Here is a 17,120-nt window from a genome sequence, read left to right on the forward strand (position 1 = left end):
CGGAGTCAGACCCTGTGCCCCGGCATTGACTCCGGCATACCTGTCAGCTGTTCTCTCTGCTCTGTGGATGTGCTGGCCTCCTCTTCCTCCGTGAGCGGAATATTGCAGTTGACTTCTGCTCGTGGGCAGGGAAAATTGTTTTCCTTGCATGTCCTATGGGCAATATTTGCTGCAGGATCCGAAGGTGAACACCCGTTCCGGATCCCGCAGTGCAAATACAGTCGTTGGCATTGGGCCTAAGCCTCTCCACGTTTTATAGATGCTCTCCTTTTACAGAGAAACTATACCCTTGCTCACCCACTACAAAGTCATCAAGTAGAGTTATCCATTCCGGACATTTTCATATATTTTTTTTTTTTTTAGTAAGAAAGGTTCCCTTGAAAAATAAGTTGACCGCATGGTGTCCTGCTTCTAAGAGCGTCAGCAATACCTTCAATGTGCAAGGAAACCTGGCAGCGAGTGTACAGTTGCCATGCAGCTCCACCACTGGAATAATTATGTTTTACATGTTGTAAATAATGGTCGGGTCCTCCAGAGACAGACTTTGTATAGCTGCATTCTGTTCTAGGTAATTGACAGAGCTCTGCTAACATTATGAAGAAAAGCAGATTGCCACGGGGAACAATGAGGTCATTTCAATGGCATGTTTTATTGTTGGAGTCAGTTTGGTAACAATAGGAAAAACTTAGTCATACGCTTTCTTTGCTGAATAGTAGTTGTCATAGTTTGTTTTATAGTGAAGGGTTAAATCGGCTTCATTAAAATGAGCGATGGAGAAGAGCCGGCAGTAAAGTGCTTCACTTGATCTGTCTTTTATGTAAGTAGATGTGACAATACTCGTGTCCTTCCTTAGAGGACATTTATTCCGTTTCGGCTGCCTAGGGGTGATGTTCCTACGTTTCACTGGAGATGTGATGTCTACCACTGAGAGCAGTTTAGAGATGCATAGCATGCTGGATGTAGTAGGAGGCCTCGCTCAGAGAAGGTGCCTACGGACTTAATTTACTCGGTTTGGGCAACTCGCTCACTGATGAGCTGCATGGAACTTTCCCTTCTCTTATGAGGAGTAATTTATAGTGGAGCTCTGTGCGGAGAAAACTGTAAGACAGTAATTAACTGAATAAGTTCTAGTTTACATATGTAAAGATTCATTTTTATCAGCCGATCAACCTTAAAGCTGAGCTGTTAAGGACTGCTTATCACTTTAAGAAAAAAAATAAATAAATTAAAAAAAAATATATATATATATATATATATATATAAACATGAACCAAAACTTATTCAGTAACTTTTATATAGGAAAAAAAAAAAGTTCCATCTACAAATATATGTTCCCCTTATTTTTGAGGGGTGTGTGTGGGGTGGAAATATAAGCCCTAGCTACACTACATTAAAAAAAAGCAATACTCTCCTAGCAGGCGCTGTTCGAGTCCTTCCCGTTGGGCTGCGGCGCTCCGGCAGGCTTCCATGCAGGCCCCAGTGCCAACGGAGCATATGTTCTTGGTGACGGGGCTTCAATATCCTGCCTCCAGCAAGCGATTTGCTCTGATTGGTTCAGGAGTGCCGCCTCAGCCAGTCAAAGCCGGCGCTCAATGAGCTAATCGGAGCAATCGCTTGTTGGAGGCGGGGCATTCGAGCTCTTCACCAGCAATAGATGCTCTGTCGGCACTGAAAGCTGCACAGAAGCCTGCTGGAGCGCCGCAGCCCATCCGCACCTGCTAGGTGCGGATGGGCTGCGGCGCTCCAGCAGGTGGTGGTGGGACGTCTAGAAGACGCCCCACCACCACCACAAAAAATAAATGGATAAGACCCTGTGCCTCTTTTGGGGCAAAATAACATAAGACAGGGTCTTATTTTCGGGTAAACACTAAATAAATATATCCGTATGCGCTCGTTCTATTAACCCTCTGCCAAAACCATAGAAAAGAGCGAATGTTCGTTACTGAACTCCGGCATACACAAGAACTTATTTAATGCAGTTTTTAGAAACCCTATGGTCCGATGTGGGCAAGGAACTAGCTCTGGGATAAAAAAAAAAGATTGTAAATGGACTGTGTGACGTGTTCTGATGTGGGAAATCATTAGCTCTGTGTAAAATATTTGAAGAGAAGTAAAAATGTAGCTGGTCCTGAGAGCCAAACTTCTATAGACGTTCTTTCGCTCTTCCTCCTCTTCGACATGGAACCTTAATTACAGAGCAGCTGTTAGTCGAAGAAGTTGGGCATCATGGCCTGATGGTGCTTACCTCTGTCAAACTGGTTTATAGAAAACCCAGTCCAGTTTATAATATCCTATGGGATGTCTGAGGTATGGGCAAAAACTTAAGGGGAAAAAGATGCAACACCTCCATAAACCTAGTGTTGTTGTAATGGTACTGAGCCGTAGAATTAACTTAACATGGCGTTTTTACAACACCATAAATACTGCCAAAGCAAACCCCTGAAAGTGGCGCGCTTGTGTGGTTTCCATTTTTATCCATTGCATCCTACTTTAAACCTATTTTTTAAAGTTTTCCAATACATTATATGGTAATTACATGTTCCCATCAAAACACAACTTATCCCCCAAGAAACTGGCACTCGTACATCTATGTTGATGGACAAATGAAAGGGTTATAGCTCTTGATATGCGGGGAGGAAAAAAATAAACCCGCAAAATGGTACGCAGTTGGTGTAAAACTTCTGATAATGTCTGTACTAACCTTTTCCCAGATTGATTTTAGCACAGATGAAATCCTAACATGTTAATGTCGAAATGTCAATTCTGCGGCCGCCAAATCTGTAAATCCATAGGGCAATTACCACAAATCTAGTAGTGTTGTACCTCCTATAGCCTTCAATACCACATGAGTCCAGTGTCTGCCTTCTACAGACATCTGAGCACCCAGCATGTGCCAAAAACAATTCCCCACCCATTGCTACACCTCCACCGGCCTGGACTGTCACTTGACAGGAAGGGTTCATTGATTCATGCTGCTCACGCGAAATTCTGACCCTCTCATCAGAAAGGTGCAACAGTATTCTGGATTATCTGACCAGCCGGTGTTTTCCCACTGCTCAGATTGAATTTTTATGCTCTTGTTCATTGCAGTCTCTCCTTTATGATTCATTTAGACAGCAATAGCACTCAAATTTGGCTGTTATAGCCATTTGTCCTAAGAGAAAAAGTTGAGTTGTACGTTCAGACTTCGAGTATCAGCATTGTATTTTGGTGCAATTTGCTTGACTGGGCACCACCTCTTCATCAGACAGATTCTTGACCTCCTCCTCTGATCCCTTTTGTTGGGTGTTTTTCCTTGATCACACCATTCTCTGTATACCTTTTGACACCACTGCAAAAGAAAGCCCAAGAAAAGTTTGGTAGTTTGAAATCCTGGCCCCGGCTAGTCTAGCACCGATGACCAAGACTCATTGGTAGGTTCACACTGATGCTGATCTGTGCTCACTTTATTTTATGCTGCACCATGGGGTCACCCATCTAATTTCCATACAGAGACGTTCCAACTGTGGAGGGTCAGCTACCTCTAATAAGGTAGTTCAGCGTATATGTTGGCCTGTCGCTGCCCATTGTCATGTATATGAACTACAGAACAGCAGTTGTATAGAGGATTTCCAGATCTCCCCTCCATAGAAGATGAAGAGAAGTCCCTGCATCTTGTCTTGCCCATGCTGTGTTAATAAGGTGGAACAATAAGACGTTTTTCATCCCTCCCTGGTTTTGCATTAGTGGCTCAGTGTCGGGAAGCGGCTTATATCTTCATCGGTTTTGTGCCTCTGTCCTTCCAGGAATCCATTGGCACATCTGACCACTGCGTCCCCTGACGGCGCTCTGCTTACATTAGAAATGCTAATAATCACACTTCGGAGCTGGGAAGCATGATTTGTGACTTAATATACAAGGCATTCTGTTAGCAGCTGTAGACATATAGAATCCCAGCTGAGCGGGAGTCAAGTTTAATCTTCCTCTACGTTGCGTTCACCGGCGTACCGCTGGCAGGTGCAGCACTTCCGCAGTAAAAACCAACGGTTGTCTTGTATGAGGCGTGTAATGCAAGCAATTTAGCCGTTGTCTAATGGCTCTGAACGGCCGAAGTAGCTTCTCGGTGGGGGAAATGAGTCGTAGTTTGCAATGGCACTATTTTGTGGTACATATAAGTTATTGACTTGACTATCGATAACCATTTGGCCGTTATCAGGCCTGCTGTCAGTATGGACAGAGCCAGAAGCTGACAGCTCTGTCTATATTGGAGCAGCCTGGGGTCTTGATGCTGTCACAGCTCCCAATGACTTCCCGTTGAATAACAGCAGGCCTGATAACTGCTAATGGCCAGGGGTCCCCAATGGCAGACCCTCACAGTTAACAATTGATAACCATCCTCCGGACACATCCTCAGTAGTTAAAGGGGTTGTACCAAAATAGACTGCCTTACTTCCTGTCCTATGGATGGGTAATATGATGGGTCTGGTCTCACCGCTGGCACCCCCACCAATCCCAAGACCAGGGGTCCCATGTCCCCCCTTCTCGTCACTGCACCTACCCGCAGGGACATGTGGATTGCATAGAGTAGTGGTCACACATGCGTGGTGCCGCTCCTTTTCTTTCAGTTGTGCTAATGGAAATGGCGGAGTACAAACTCTCCGCTATCTCTGGCAGTCCCATTGAAGGATTAATGGAGCGGCATACCGCATGCGCTACCACTGCTGCATTAAGTCTCGTCCTCTCTGTGAGGAGGAGAGAGGGACACTGGGGAACCCCTTTCTGGGACCGTATGGGGGTCTCAGCAGTGACTCCAATTCTCTTGATGGGTTGTACCAAAATAGACTTGTCCCAACTAAGGTTATAAAAAAAAAACCTTTAGCTCACTCTCGGAGAGGAAATTTTTAAATGTCTTACTCTACCTCTTTTATTTTTGCAGGTCAGTACGATTATGGCGCTACCATATTTATAGAAAATTGTATTTATATTTCCAATTTTGCACAATAAAAGTACTTTAGCTTTTATAGTATGGGCATTATAAGTATGGCGACGCCAAATATGTGGGTTTTTTTGTTTTTTGTTTTTCTTCCCATAATATAGCATCTGTGAGAATACTCCTGTGACGAGATCGATCTCCGTTTTTGGTGTGCTTGGCAAAAATAAGGCAACGTGTTGAGGGGTGTGAGTGAACAGTGTTGGTCGTTTTTAGGGTCCATGCATCGGTTTTTTTGAACCCAACAAACCCTAACAATACACCACTCCAAATCCACACATACCAGTATTAGACAACCTGGATGACACACAGGAGCAATAATACAGGCTTTATTCACAGTCGTGTTACAAGGTCTGTTAAAGGTCAGACATTAACTTGCAGGAATGTTGCCTTCTCATAGGTGGCGCTGTAGAGTCGTTATTCCATCTTCCAATTTGCATAAATTTCCCAGAGGAGCATGCATGTTCTAAGAACTCTCCTCATACATATCGGGTGCTCTCCCTAAGGGGAAACTACACCCCTCCTGACTCAAATGTACAAAATGACTGTTTGCCACTAGTTTCTCTCTTCTATTTGAGCTCCAATTTTTAAATAATTTGTAATGTACTTTTCTGACAAGGATCTCTGCATGTAAGAACAGTAACACCACGGAGTCCAGTCTTTGTAGACGAAGGTCAATATAGGGGACAAAAAAGTGCGCAAAGAAAGGGGTGTACATGCTTGGGGATAAAGACTCCTGAGCATGAGGACAGGTACAACCAGGTGGCAAAAGTGACATTTTTCTAGTCATGAAAGGGTTCACTTATATTTTTCTTGTGGAAGTTTCTCTGTGTGCTTTAGAATTAAAAAAAAAAAGTGTTCTCCATACGCTATAAATAACACTTTTTATTGTACAGGTTGCCATGGTGATATGGAAAGGTTTCATTTTTAAATCTTTTCGGATTATTTATTTTTCTATTTCAACTTTTATCATTACTTTTTTTTAATTCCATGTTTGACCATATCTTCACACCTTACAGTGTGTTTTTTATATATATATAATATAATATATGAAACGAAAATTTGTTCAAACGAGGGAAAGTGAATGTTAATGATTCAGTCTAAACCTGAGCAAACAACTGAATAACTAACGAATTTTCATTTTCACTTTTCGTTCGTTTTATGTGGGCGTAATAAATCATTGTTGGCCCGTTCATTTATGGTTTGGTTTAAACAGCAATAATTCAGTCTCTCACATTCACTGCATAAGTAATTGAGAACGATTCTCCTTTGAACGAGCCGACAATGTATCTGTCTAAACAGAGTACAGCAAAGCAAACAAGCTAGTGGTGATGTCACTTGCTCTCTTAAATGAGAATTGTCTAAAAGGACCCTAATAGGTGGTGCTGTAGAGGTGCTATTCCATCTTCCATTTTGGATAAATTCCCAGAGGAGCATGCATGTTCTTAGAACTCTCCTCGTACTTACCAGGTGCTCTCCCTAAGCAGAAACTATACCCCTTGGACATTCTCACAGGATACCTGGGGAGTTTTCTTAGTCCTCGAGCTCTCTAGATAATGGTCACCTTTTTGTTTGTGACCCGGAGATGTCGCAATCAATATTTGGCTGAGATTTTTTTCTTATTCCAGCCACTACCAGAGCATCCATCAATCACAGCTGCAAGTAATCACCTAGGCATAACAGCTGTGCCCGTGTGATGAGGGTCATACACTTTATGATGTTTTTTTATTGAGGCACTTCTGCTGGAGACTGTGCAGACAGAGGTTACGGTTAGTAAGAAAAATAAATTAAAAAAAAAAAATATATATATATATTATAATTTTTTTTTTTTTTTTTTGAATATATAAAAATTTGGTATAGTGTTGGAGTTTTTCTAAAACTCACCTAGTTTTCCCAAGCCTCTGCTATGCCTTTTTATAGGAAAGGTTATATTTTGACGCATTTTAAAGTAAGACCCCGTACGTTGCTTTTGTTTCAATTCCATTAATGGGAAGGAAAAACCTGCTAAATGAAACCTTGTTGAGATGCAGTTTGACGTTGTAATGAAGGTAATTACGGCCGCCGGTGTTGGATTATGCACTAGAAGGAGTTACTTGTGGGGTGGGGGGGGGGGGGCTGTTGGATTAGTGGGTTAGTAAGTATACGTTTCGGTGAATGAATGGGGATCCCTGCGGCGCTGGAGTTGATGTCTAACAACTGATGGCAATGAAAGAATAAATGGGAACAAGTGCTTTGTTTGTCCTCAGCAAAAATCTAGCCTGTGCTGGAGGGGGAGATCTACTACAGGCTGTTTGTTTTTATCTAGTACAATTGTGCAAAAAGTTGTTACGTTAGTTTCCACAATAATTGTTTGGTGTAAAGTTGTGCAACGACCGTACAATTGGTGAAAAATTGTTAATTGTGGCTGATTTGGATCTTTCTTGCAGACCTAAAAATCATCATTCGTCTGATGCAAATCTTTTGGTATAAACTAGCGTCTTAAAGATTTGCTGCTTTAGAAAGCAGTTGCAGAAGGGTTGACTAGAGGCGCGGTAATGGCCGATGCACATCAAAACTAGTCAATGTAAAAAGTGAACGATAACCAATGGCTAGTGGCCATGTAAAAGGACCTTAAGGGTCAGTACTCGTTAGTCATATCTTCTGTCTTATAATGGAGACACTATATCTTCGTTCGATACCGGCTATTTCTGATGGACATCATTAACTTTAATGTATGTTTTTTTTGAACAGCACGATTGGCAAAACTACTGGCAAGGCAACAGCGATACGTGATTGTTTTCCAGGAAAAAGCAGCGCTGACGCTCAAACATTGCATGAGCAAACATGCGATACTGACGCGATTTTTCTCGCGGTAATATCGCGCTCGCAAGTCTAAAGGAGCCCTTAGTGGATTCTGTGCTAGCTTTTTGTCTTCGCATATTTTTGTCAACTGGACGAAGTCATGCATTTTTTTTTTTTTTCTTCAATGACCTTGAAATGCATGTGCAGAAGATATAATCTGTGTATTGTGGCAATGTGTGTTAAGGCCCATGTAGACAACAATTCTTTTGAGCGATAATTGTTGTCCCTTTACAGCGCAAGGTGATCGCTTAAACATTGAGCGATCACCTCGCTCTCTAAGCAGAGGATGCAGAAGACAAGCGGGCCGTTTGTTTTCTGCATCCAGATGTTCTCCACTCGGAGCGCCCGTCTGTTATATAGCCGAGCGCTCCAAGCGGAGGATGCAGAAGACAAGCAGGGTGGCCCCGCTTGCCTTCTGTATCCAGCTGTTCCTTGCTCAGAGCGGCCGGCTGTTATACAGCTAAGCACTCCGAGCGGAGGATGCAGAAGACAAGCGTCTGGGTGAGATGTACCTTTTATGGTCCCATGTGTACAGTATACACCAGGAAATCTAACATTTATATACTGATGTGCTAACACCTCCTATACCAAATAGCTTGCTCTTGGCATAATACAGTATATGTTGGGATTCTGCAAACCTACAACTGTGCTTCAATAGTCATATACCAAAAGAAACCTATACCAAGGAATAGACTTCTGGCAGATGCATGTTCTAAGGTTACACCTGTGGCAAAACATTTTTTGTGGTCAGGGACACAGCATAGAGCAGGTGAGAGTTATCATACTAAAGGGCAATTTCAAGTCGCAGCGTCAGACGAATTTGGGAGTACAAATTTATGGCCATGTTTGATACCCTCAAGAATGGAATGAACCTCAACCCAGGAAGTGGAAAATATGAAAGGTTAAAGGAGTTCAAGAGCGATGTCCTCGTCCCAACTTTTTTTTTTTTTTTTTTTTTTAAACTTCATAAAAATTCAGAACTTGACTTGTAGTAATGTTGGCATCCAATAGGTGGTGCTGCAAGGCACATCATAAAACTGTCACATTCCTGAGCTCGATTGACTGATTAAAGGGGTTGTCTCGCGAAAGCAAGTGGGGTTATGCACTTCTGTATAGCCATATTAATGCACTTTGTAATATACATCGTGCATTAAATATGAGCCATACAGAAGTTATTCACTTACCTTCCCTGCGCTGGCGTCCCCGTCTTCATGGCTCCGTCTAATTCCAGCGTCTAATCTCCCGATTAGACGCGGTTGCGCAGAAGGGTCTTTTTTCCCTTCGGCTCGGTCCGGCAGCAGCGGCGTTCTGGCCCTGCCCCCTTCTACGCGTCATCGCGTAGCTCCGCCCCGTCACGTGTGCCGATTCCAGCCTCCAATCAGCTGCTCAGGACCCCAGCTGATTGGGCGCTGGGGCTCTCAAAAATGACAGTGCCGTTTAAAGGGTTAACAACTGTGATTGGCATTCATGCTGATCGTGGCTGGTGCCGGCAATAAAGAAATCAATCCACAAAAAAACAGCCATCACTTGCGCTGTAGGAAGCAGGATCGGCTCCTAATCCCTTCTCCATACTGTACGTCCTCTGATGTTAAAGCCCACCGTCTGATGTATGGAATGTGTATGTATAAATGCGCTCCACATCCGGAGGTTAGACTAGCATTAGGATGGGTAAGATTAGGGTCTGATGCTCTGTACAGGGAAAGGCTTAATTGATTTCAGATGGGGGATGTTTTTCACTGAGATTTAATGTTTTTAACTTGAAAAATCTTTCTTATTTTTCACAGGAAATTATGGATGAACAAGGGCACAGCAAGGTCTTATCTTTCACAATCCCGTCCTTGTCGAAGCCCTCTGTATACCATGAGGTAGGAAATTAGTGTTTTATCTGTCATTTATGTCGGGGCTGCGGCATCGTTCTGTGCTTTTGACCAATATCCGTTTGTCTGAGGAAGGTTCATTGGAAAAGTCTTCTTCCTAGTTGGCATTTGATATCCACTAAGGCTGCCATAGGTATCCCTTAAAGGGAACCTGTCACCCACAATGAGCACCACAAACTAACTTATGGGGTATGTCTCGAGTCCGCTGTCACCCGTGGAAGTGCAGTGGACTCCTCTCTACAGGCTGTGCATGCATATACACTGTTTCCTAGGGGGCTTTCTTTCTGCCATTATACAATGGCGCCATCTGCTGGCTAGAGCCAGTACTATGGTGTGTGACATGCTGAAGAGGCTCCTGACAACAGAGCGGGCCAGTAATATACAGTAAGAATACCCTGCCGGACGTCTTCCGACATTGGAGCTGTACAGCCTTCAATCAGAATGTCTTCAGACGTCAGACAGTGGATTGGGAAGGGTTTATTGCTGGCTGAAAAATAGTTAGATGGATCAATGATTTATTATGAATATGGGAAAATTTGTCTATCTCGGAGCACTTTGAACTTATCAGAAAAGCGAAAACTGAGTCCTTGTGTGGAACGAAGTTGCGATTTACATTAACTGAACTTACCATAATTTTGTGAAGCGCTTTGGAAATGAAAGCGTTAACCTGATTATTTTGTCAGCAGCTTCCCTTTTTCCTTTTGGACTGTTTTTGATTGAAACTTTTAGGGAAGCTTTATTACAACACTGAACTTGAGATTGAAACAGGAAATGTCAAAACCTACCAGTATCCACAACTTTAGGACTAGACGACTCCAGGTAGAGGCCACTTTATTTGTTGAATTCAATGGGAAAAGCGGAAATTGACAGAACCTCCGTTCTCACATTTCCTCCTGTAGATGCGCATCTAAATGGCCCAAATGAGAGAACCCGTTTTCCATATATTCGCACATACCATGGCCTTATATATATTTATTCTGAAGGGCCTTCTTTTAAGGCAATGTTTATACAAGGGCATAGATTGGGATGACTCTAAAGGTGCCTTCACATGAGCGGGTCTATTACAACCACTGCATTCCCTATGGTGTGTTCATATGTCCGTGTTTTACAGGTGCCTATAAAGATAGGACATGCGTGCACAATTGAGAAACCATGCATTGTCTTCAATGGAGCCGCAGCTGCTGCCGACAGTTCCATTGAAGACAATGATCTGCCGACACCCCATAATCCTTTCTCAGGGAAAAGCTTTACATATAAGCTCTTCCCTGAAAAACAAACATTTTGGTGTATTGTATAAAATCCCCACCTGCTGAAAGAACTACATTGCCGGGCCAAGGAGGGCGCTGAGAGGACGCGGCTGAGCCCCGGCAGCTAAAAGAAGGTGAGTATGTGGTGTTTATTTTTTACACTATTTTTTTCTTATTTTTCAGTGAAGGGCTTATACTTAAAGCCCTTCCCTGAAAAACAATTACTGGGTGCCAGCAGCTTGATCCGCTACCGCAGCTGTCATCTGTGAAACAAATCGCAGCATGTTCTATTTTTGTGCAGGTCTCAGAGGCCTGCACAGAAATGTCACTGGTGAGGCACTGGCTCCACTCTGTGCATGTGCCGGCTAGGCGGCAGCCGGCGCATCACAGAGGAGACGCCGGGAGCAGGTGAGCCGCAGGGCTGTGCAGGGGCACGAGTCCTCATCTCGCATTCTCGCAGCGGGATCTGACCCGGCCGTCTGCAGGCAGCCTATGGAAGATGTGAGTAGAGCTTAAATGGGTTGTCTCGTGAAAGCAAGTGGGGTTAAATGGGTTGTCCCGCGCCGAAACGGGTTTTTTTTTTTCAATAGCCCCCCCATTCGGCGCGAGACAAACCCGATGCAGGGATAAAAAAAACAAACCGGGTAGTACTTACCCGAATCCCCGCGCTCCGGCGACTTCTTACTTACCTTGTGAAGATGGCCGCCGGGATCTTCACCTTCGGTGGACCGCAGGTCTTCTGTGCGGTCCATTGCCAATTCCAGCCTCCTGATTGGCTAGAATCGGCACACGTGACGGGGCGGAGCTACGAGGAGCCGCTCTCTGGCACGAGCGGCCCCATTCAGAAGGGAGAAGACCGGACTGCGCAAGCGCGTCTAATCGGGCAATTAGACGCTGAAGATTAGACGGCACCATGGAGACGGGGACGCTAGCAATGGAACAGGTAAGTGAATAACTTCTGTATGGCTCATAATTAATGCACAATGTACATTACAAAGTGCATTAATATGGCCATACAGAAGTGTATAACCCCACTTTGTTTCGCGGGACAACCCCTTTAAGTACTTCTGTATGGCCATATTAATGCACTTTGTAATATACATCGTGCATTAAATATGAGCCATACAGAAGTTATTCACTTACCTGCTCTGTTGCTAGCATCCCCGTCTCCATGGCTCCGTCTAATTTCGGTGTCTTCTTGCTTTTTTAGACGCGCTTGCGCAGATGGGTCTTCTCCCTTCGGCTCGGCTCGGAAGCAGCGGCGATTTGGCTCCGCCCCTTGTACGCGTCATCGCGTAGCTCCGCCCCCGTCACATGTGCCGATTCCAGCCAATCAGGAGGCTGGAATCGGCACATGTGACGGGGGCGGAGCTACGCGATGACGCGTACAAGGGGCGGAGCCAAATCGCCGCTGCTGCCGAGCCGAACGGAGAAGACCCATCTGCGCAAGCGCGTCTAAAAAAAAGCAAGAAGACACTGAAATTAGACCGCACCATGGAGACGGGGATGCTAGCAACGGAGCAGGTAAGTGAATAACTTCTGTATGGCTCATATTTAATGCACGATGTATATTACAAAGTGCATTAATATGGCCATACAGAAGTGTATAACCCCACTTGCTGCCACGAGACAACCCCTTTAAGATTGCTATGTTTAGTGCTGCAAAAAAATCAACAAACCTTTCATACCTCGGCATTATACCAGTGGCAGAGATATGCAACTGCATGCTATAGAAATAACTACATTGCTCTGCTTATAACAAAGTAGTTGTGGTTTTTTTTGTTTGTTGTGGTTTTTTTTTGTGAATGGCATCAACAGTGATGCGCAAACTTCAGGGTGAGAAAAGTTCAGGGTGGCTGGTTCGCTGAATTTTTGCAAGAAGGTTAGTCCAACCGGAACCGGACTCACCAAAACTCCTGAAAACTGATCTGTAACGTGAAGAGCCATAAAAGCCTTGTATAACTCTGAGTGTTATATATTGCTTCTATGGCTCTTAGACCGTGTTATACACCAGTGTTCAGCCAACCAAACTAGTAGAACTCCGCTGAAAGCTCGGTTCAGGTTTTTGCCGAACCAAACTTGTATCAAAGTTTGGCCCAAAATGGGGTTCTACTGGTTTTGGGTTACTCAACACGATTATTAAGCCTGATGGAGAAGCACAAAAATAAATTGTAAACAAAAGCTAATTACTGGTATGTTGTTGGCCTAATTGTAAATCCATTAAAGACCCCACGTGAGGATATCGCACGCAGCGGAATGCTGTGGGCTTTCTGTGCATCTTTGCGCATGGAAAATCCACAGCCGATTTACAGTGCCAGGCGTGTCAACGAGGTCTAAAAGAAAGTCCTGTGGATGCAACATGAAGGCCCTTTTACACACAAAGATGATTGATTGCTCAAAAGATGGCTTCTGAGCGATCATTTTGCGTAAACTACTAATTGGTACTGATGCTAATTAGTAGCTTATTAATGCGGGTGAGCAGCTGGGAGCTATATTCAGAGAACAGCGGGTGGTCTGTTCTCTGAATACATTCCCTTTGTTCTGCCCTGGGGCTGACAGCTGAGACATGTTATTGTAGCATTAATGAAGCAGCATCAAGGGTACAGAAAATCTCCAAAAGCAGTTTAATCTTCTCACCAAGTTTTTTTTCTCTATTGCCACGACCTTGCATACAGAGCAACGTTTCGACTGAACGCAGTCAGTCTTACTCAAGCCTGACTTGATGCTGCTTCATTAACGCTATATACTATATGGATATTGGATGATGGGTCCTCATCTGTGGAGCTTACATCATTGCCCATGAGTGCTCCCTTTTGGTTAAAGGTGGATAGACAGTGTGCTGCATGCTATTATGAGACAATGTTATCAGCGCTCCCCGTGGAGAACACAGTGTGAAGTCTCTATCAGCTCTTCTGCCAAACAATGGATTTTATGCCGAACGATGAGGCAGGAAAGTGAAAGATGGGCACATTTACACGCAAAAATTATTGCTCAAAAGATGGTTTTTGAGTGATAATCTTTGTGTGTAAAAGGGCCTTTGTTGTTTTCTGATGCAAATTTTCACTTTGTATTTCACCCTTTTCAATGTAGAGGGGTGAAATCCGCAGACAATCCACAGGTGGAGCCATCTCCGTATTTACATTTCCATGGTGGCTCCTCTGTAAGTACCACACTGATGCCAGACACACCGGGTAAACCGGTATCTCATCAGCAATGCTGAGGGTTTGCTTGCTCTTGTTGATACTTGCGCTGTGTATCTGATAATTAGGAGAGGTCATGTGATCTGTGATACGCAGTGGGTAATTACATCGTGCTCATCAGGATTTATGCATCTTAAGGTTTTTTCTTTGTCATTTTTAAACCTTATTTTTTGTTCTTTCCAGTAAGACGTGGCTGTGATAAGCGGCTTATGTGGTCAGAGCAGCAAACAATGCAGCATATTAGTGTAGATTGCTGCAGATATCAGTGAATTGGGTCGCAGTCACTAGACTTCATTATACATAGAAGGAAGCGAGCATAGGGGCAGCGAGGACATGCAGATCGTTGACACCAATGGACTTCAGGTCTTCAGCTGTGCACCTAATTCATACTAAAATAAGGACATACGGGGGGGGGGGGAGATTTTGTACTACTCAGAATTACTTCGCAGGACGCAGCCAAATTCGCAACTTTGGAATTCCACACCAAAATCTTGAGGTGGAACTGCAGGCAGGTTTTTTAAGCCGTTATGGTGTAGAATTGACTGCGGCTTGCGGTGCATCAGACAGCCTACTCCGTCCTGTGGGAAAAGTCCATTATAGTTATGATGAAGTTGGCCAAGTGGCAGTTATCATCCAACGTGAGCCGCCGTGCTAAAGCTGGTGCATTTCTTTTTTTTTTTTTTTCTTCTCTGCTACAGAGCTGTAAATTTCCTGCATAGTCATAAATGTAAAAGCAGACACACTGCTGCCTGCATCCACCATTAGTGAGAGCTAAAGCTGGGGGCATTAGCCGAAAAGTTCAAAAAAATTTTTTCCTTCAATTTTCAATCTTCTCAATTCTCCGCCTAAGGCCCCTTTCACACGGGTGATGTATTTTTACACTGGCCGCATCACGGCCAAAAATCGCATGCACGGGGAAAAGACTTGATTGAGTCGCGGCTAAAATTGGCGTTTTCTCGTCCATTCACACGGCAGGGTGCAATGTATATACCCCGCTGCCCAGAATGCTCTCGGTCAGCATTAATCCTCAGAATTACTTCTAATGACTAAATACAGGTTTTATGCAGCTAAAATCAGTCCTCTGAATGAATGCATTGAAATCCAATACTTCAAATGGTCGCCATTTTTTTTTTTTCATCGTGGCTAAATCAGCCACATGAAATGCTAATGTGAATAAGGCCTAAATTTTTATTTTTTTCCTTAGGGCTCATTCACACGACCGTATTTTAAGCGTGTATTTCGCACACAATGTACAACTGTGTGTTACGCGATGAATGAAGTCAGTGAAAGTAAATGGATTTTCATTGATCCATTCACATTAGCTTAACCCCTTAGTGACAGCCCTATCGTAAAACTATGTCCTGCTGTTGCAGGACGTGTATGGAGGGAGGTAGCGGCGCTATCTCCCTCCATACAGCGCGGGCATCAGCTGTTTATTACAGCTGACACCCGCGGGCAATAGCTGCGCTCGGCCGTTCGGCCGAACGTGGCTAATAACCCTTTAAATGCCGCTGTCAATTCTGACAGCGGCATTTAAATCCCCCGAATGCTGTTCGGGGGTCCTGCACGGCCCCCTCGTGGTGACATCGGGGGATCCGTGCAGGTGTCATGGCAGCCGGGGGGCCTAATGAATGGCCCCAGGGCTGCCTTAGCAGACTGCCTATCAAGCCATCCACACAGGGTGGCTTGATAGACTGCCTGTAAAAAAGCAGTATGACGTAATGCTATAGCAATATGTCATACTGCTGGAGCGATCAAAGCATCACATGTTAAAGTCCCCCAGGGGGACTTCAAAGTAATGTAAAAAAAATAATCAAAGTTTTTTTAATTGTTAAAAAAAAAAGTTATAAAAGTTTAAATCACCCCCCTTTTGCCATATCCATTATTAAAAAATCAAAATCCTAAAATAAAAATATGTATTTGGTATCGCCACGTCCGTAAAAGTCCGATCTATCAAAGTAGTGCATTATTTTTCCCGCACGGTGAACGTCGTCTGAAAAAAAATAAAAATAAAGAACGCCAGAAATACACTTTTTTAGTCACCCTGTCTCCCAGAAAAAACGCAATAAAAAGCGATTAAAAAGTCGTATGTATTCCAAATTGATACTATCGGAAACTTCAGGACATCCCGCAAAAAATGAGCCCTTGCTCAACTACGTTGACAGAAAAATAAAAAAGGTATTGCGCGCACAAAATGACTGCAGAAAATAATTGAAAAAAATTAAATATCTTTAAAAAAAAAGTACTACAGCAAAAAAATACTATACAAGTTTAGTATCGTAGCAATTGTACTGACCCATAGAATAAAAATATCAGGTCGTTTTTGTTGCAATTTGTGTGCTGTAGAAACAGGAAGCATCGAAAGATGGTGGAATGTCGTGTTTTTTTCCATTTCTCTCCGCTAAGAATTTTTAAAGTTTTTCAGTAAATTATATGGTACAATAAATAGTGCCATTGAAAAATACAACTCATCCCTCAAAAAAACAATCCCACATACAGCGACGTCGATGGATAAATAAAAGAGCTACGATTTTTTAAAAGGGAGTAGGAAAAAACAAAAATGGAAAAAAGCAAAAAAGCTCCGTCACGAAGGGGTTAAATACACTATCTATTAGATGCGAGCGAGACAAAGATGGCAGCATGCTCTTTTTTTTTTTTCTTTTTTTTTTTTTTTTCTCTGTGTACCACACAGCGTGAGCGCTAATCTCTTCCATGGGCAGCGTATGCAACGCTGTCCATATGCAATACTTTGGACATGCTGCATATTTTTTTGCGTGACAGGATTGCATATGCAAAATTGTGAACCAACTCATTGAAATCAATAGGTTCTATTAACTGCGTATTACGCACGCATATACGGCCTTGTGAATCGGCCTTAGTTACATACACATGAAGGATGGAGTTCCACATACCACGGTCATCCCGGCCCCCCATGTACCATGCACTCCCTTCCATAACCTGTCCTCTCCACCCCTCTTTACACCCT

The 17,120-nt window shown here is 43.5% G+C and overlaps 1 protein-coding gene across 4 annotated transcripts in view; it reads left to right on the forward strand.

The window, feature by feature from the left end:
• HYCC1 (hyccin PI4KA lipid kinase complex subunit 1) overlaps nt 1–17,120 on the forward strand; it is a 113,982-nt gene that overhangs the window by 60,470 nt on the left and 36,392 nt on the right. For all 4 annotated transcript variants that reach the window (XM_066585273.1, XM_066585278.1, XM_066585274.1 and 1 more), the window contains exon 5: nt 9,595–9,675. In XM_066585273.1, the coding sequence (XP_066441370.1) occupies nt 9,595–9,675 (81 nt within the window). The remainder of the gene's footprint in view (nt 1–9,594; nt 9,676–17,120) is intronic.

Source organism: Eleutherodactylus coqui, chromosome 12 (genome assembly GCF_035609145.1).
Source record: "Eleutherodactylus coqui strain aEleCoq1 chromosome 12, aEleCoq1.hap1, whole genome shotgun sequence".
Classification (NCBI taxonomy): domain Eukaryota; kingdom Metazoa; phylum Chordata; class Amphibia; order Anura; family Eleutherodactylidae; genus Eleutherodactylus; species Eleutherodactylus coqui.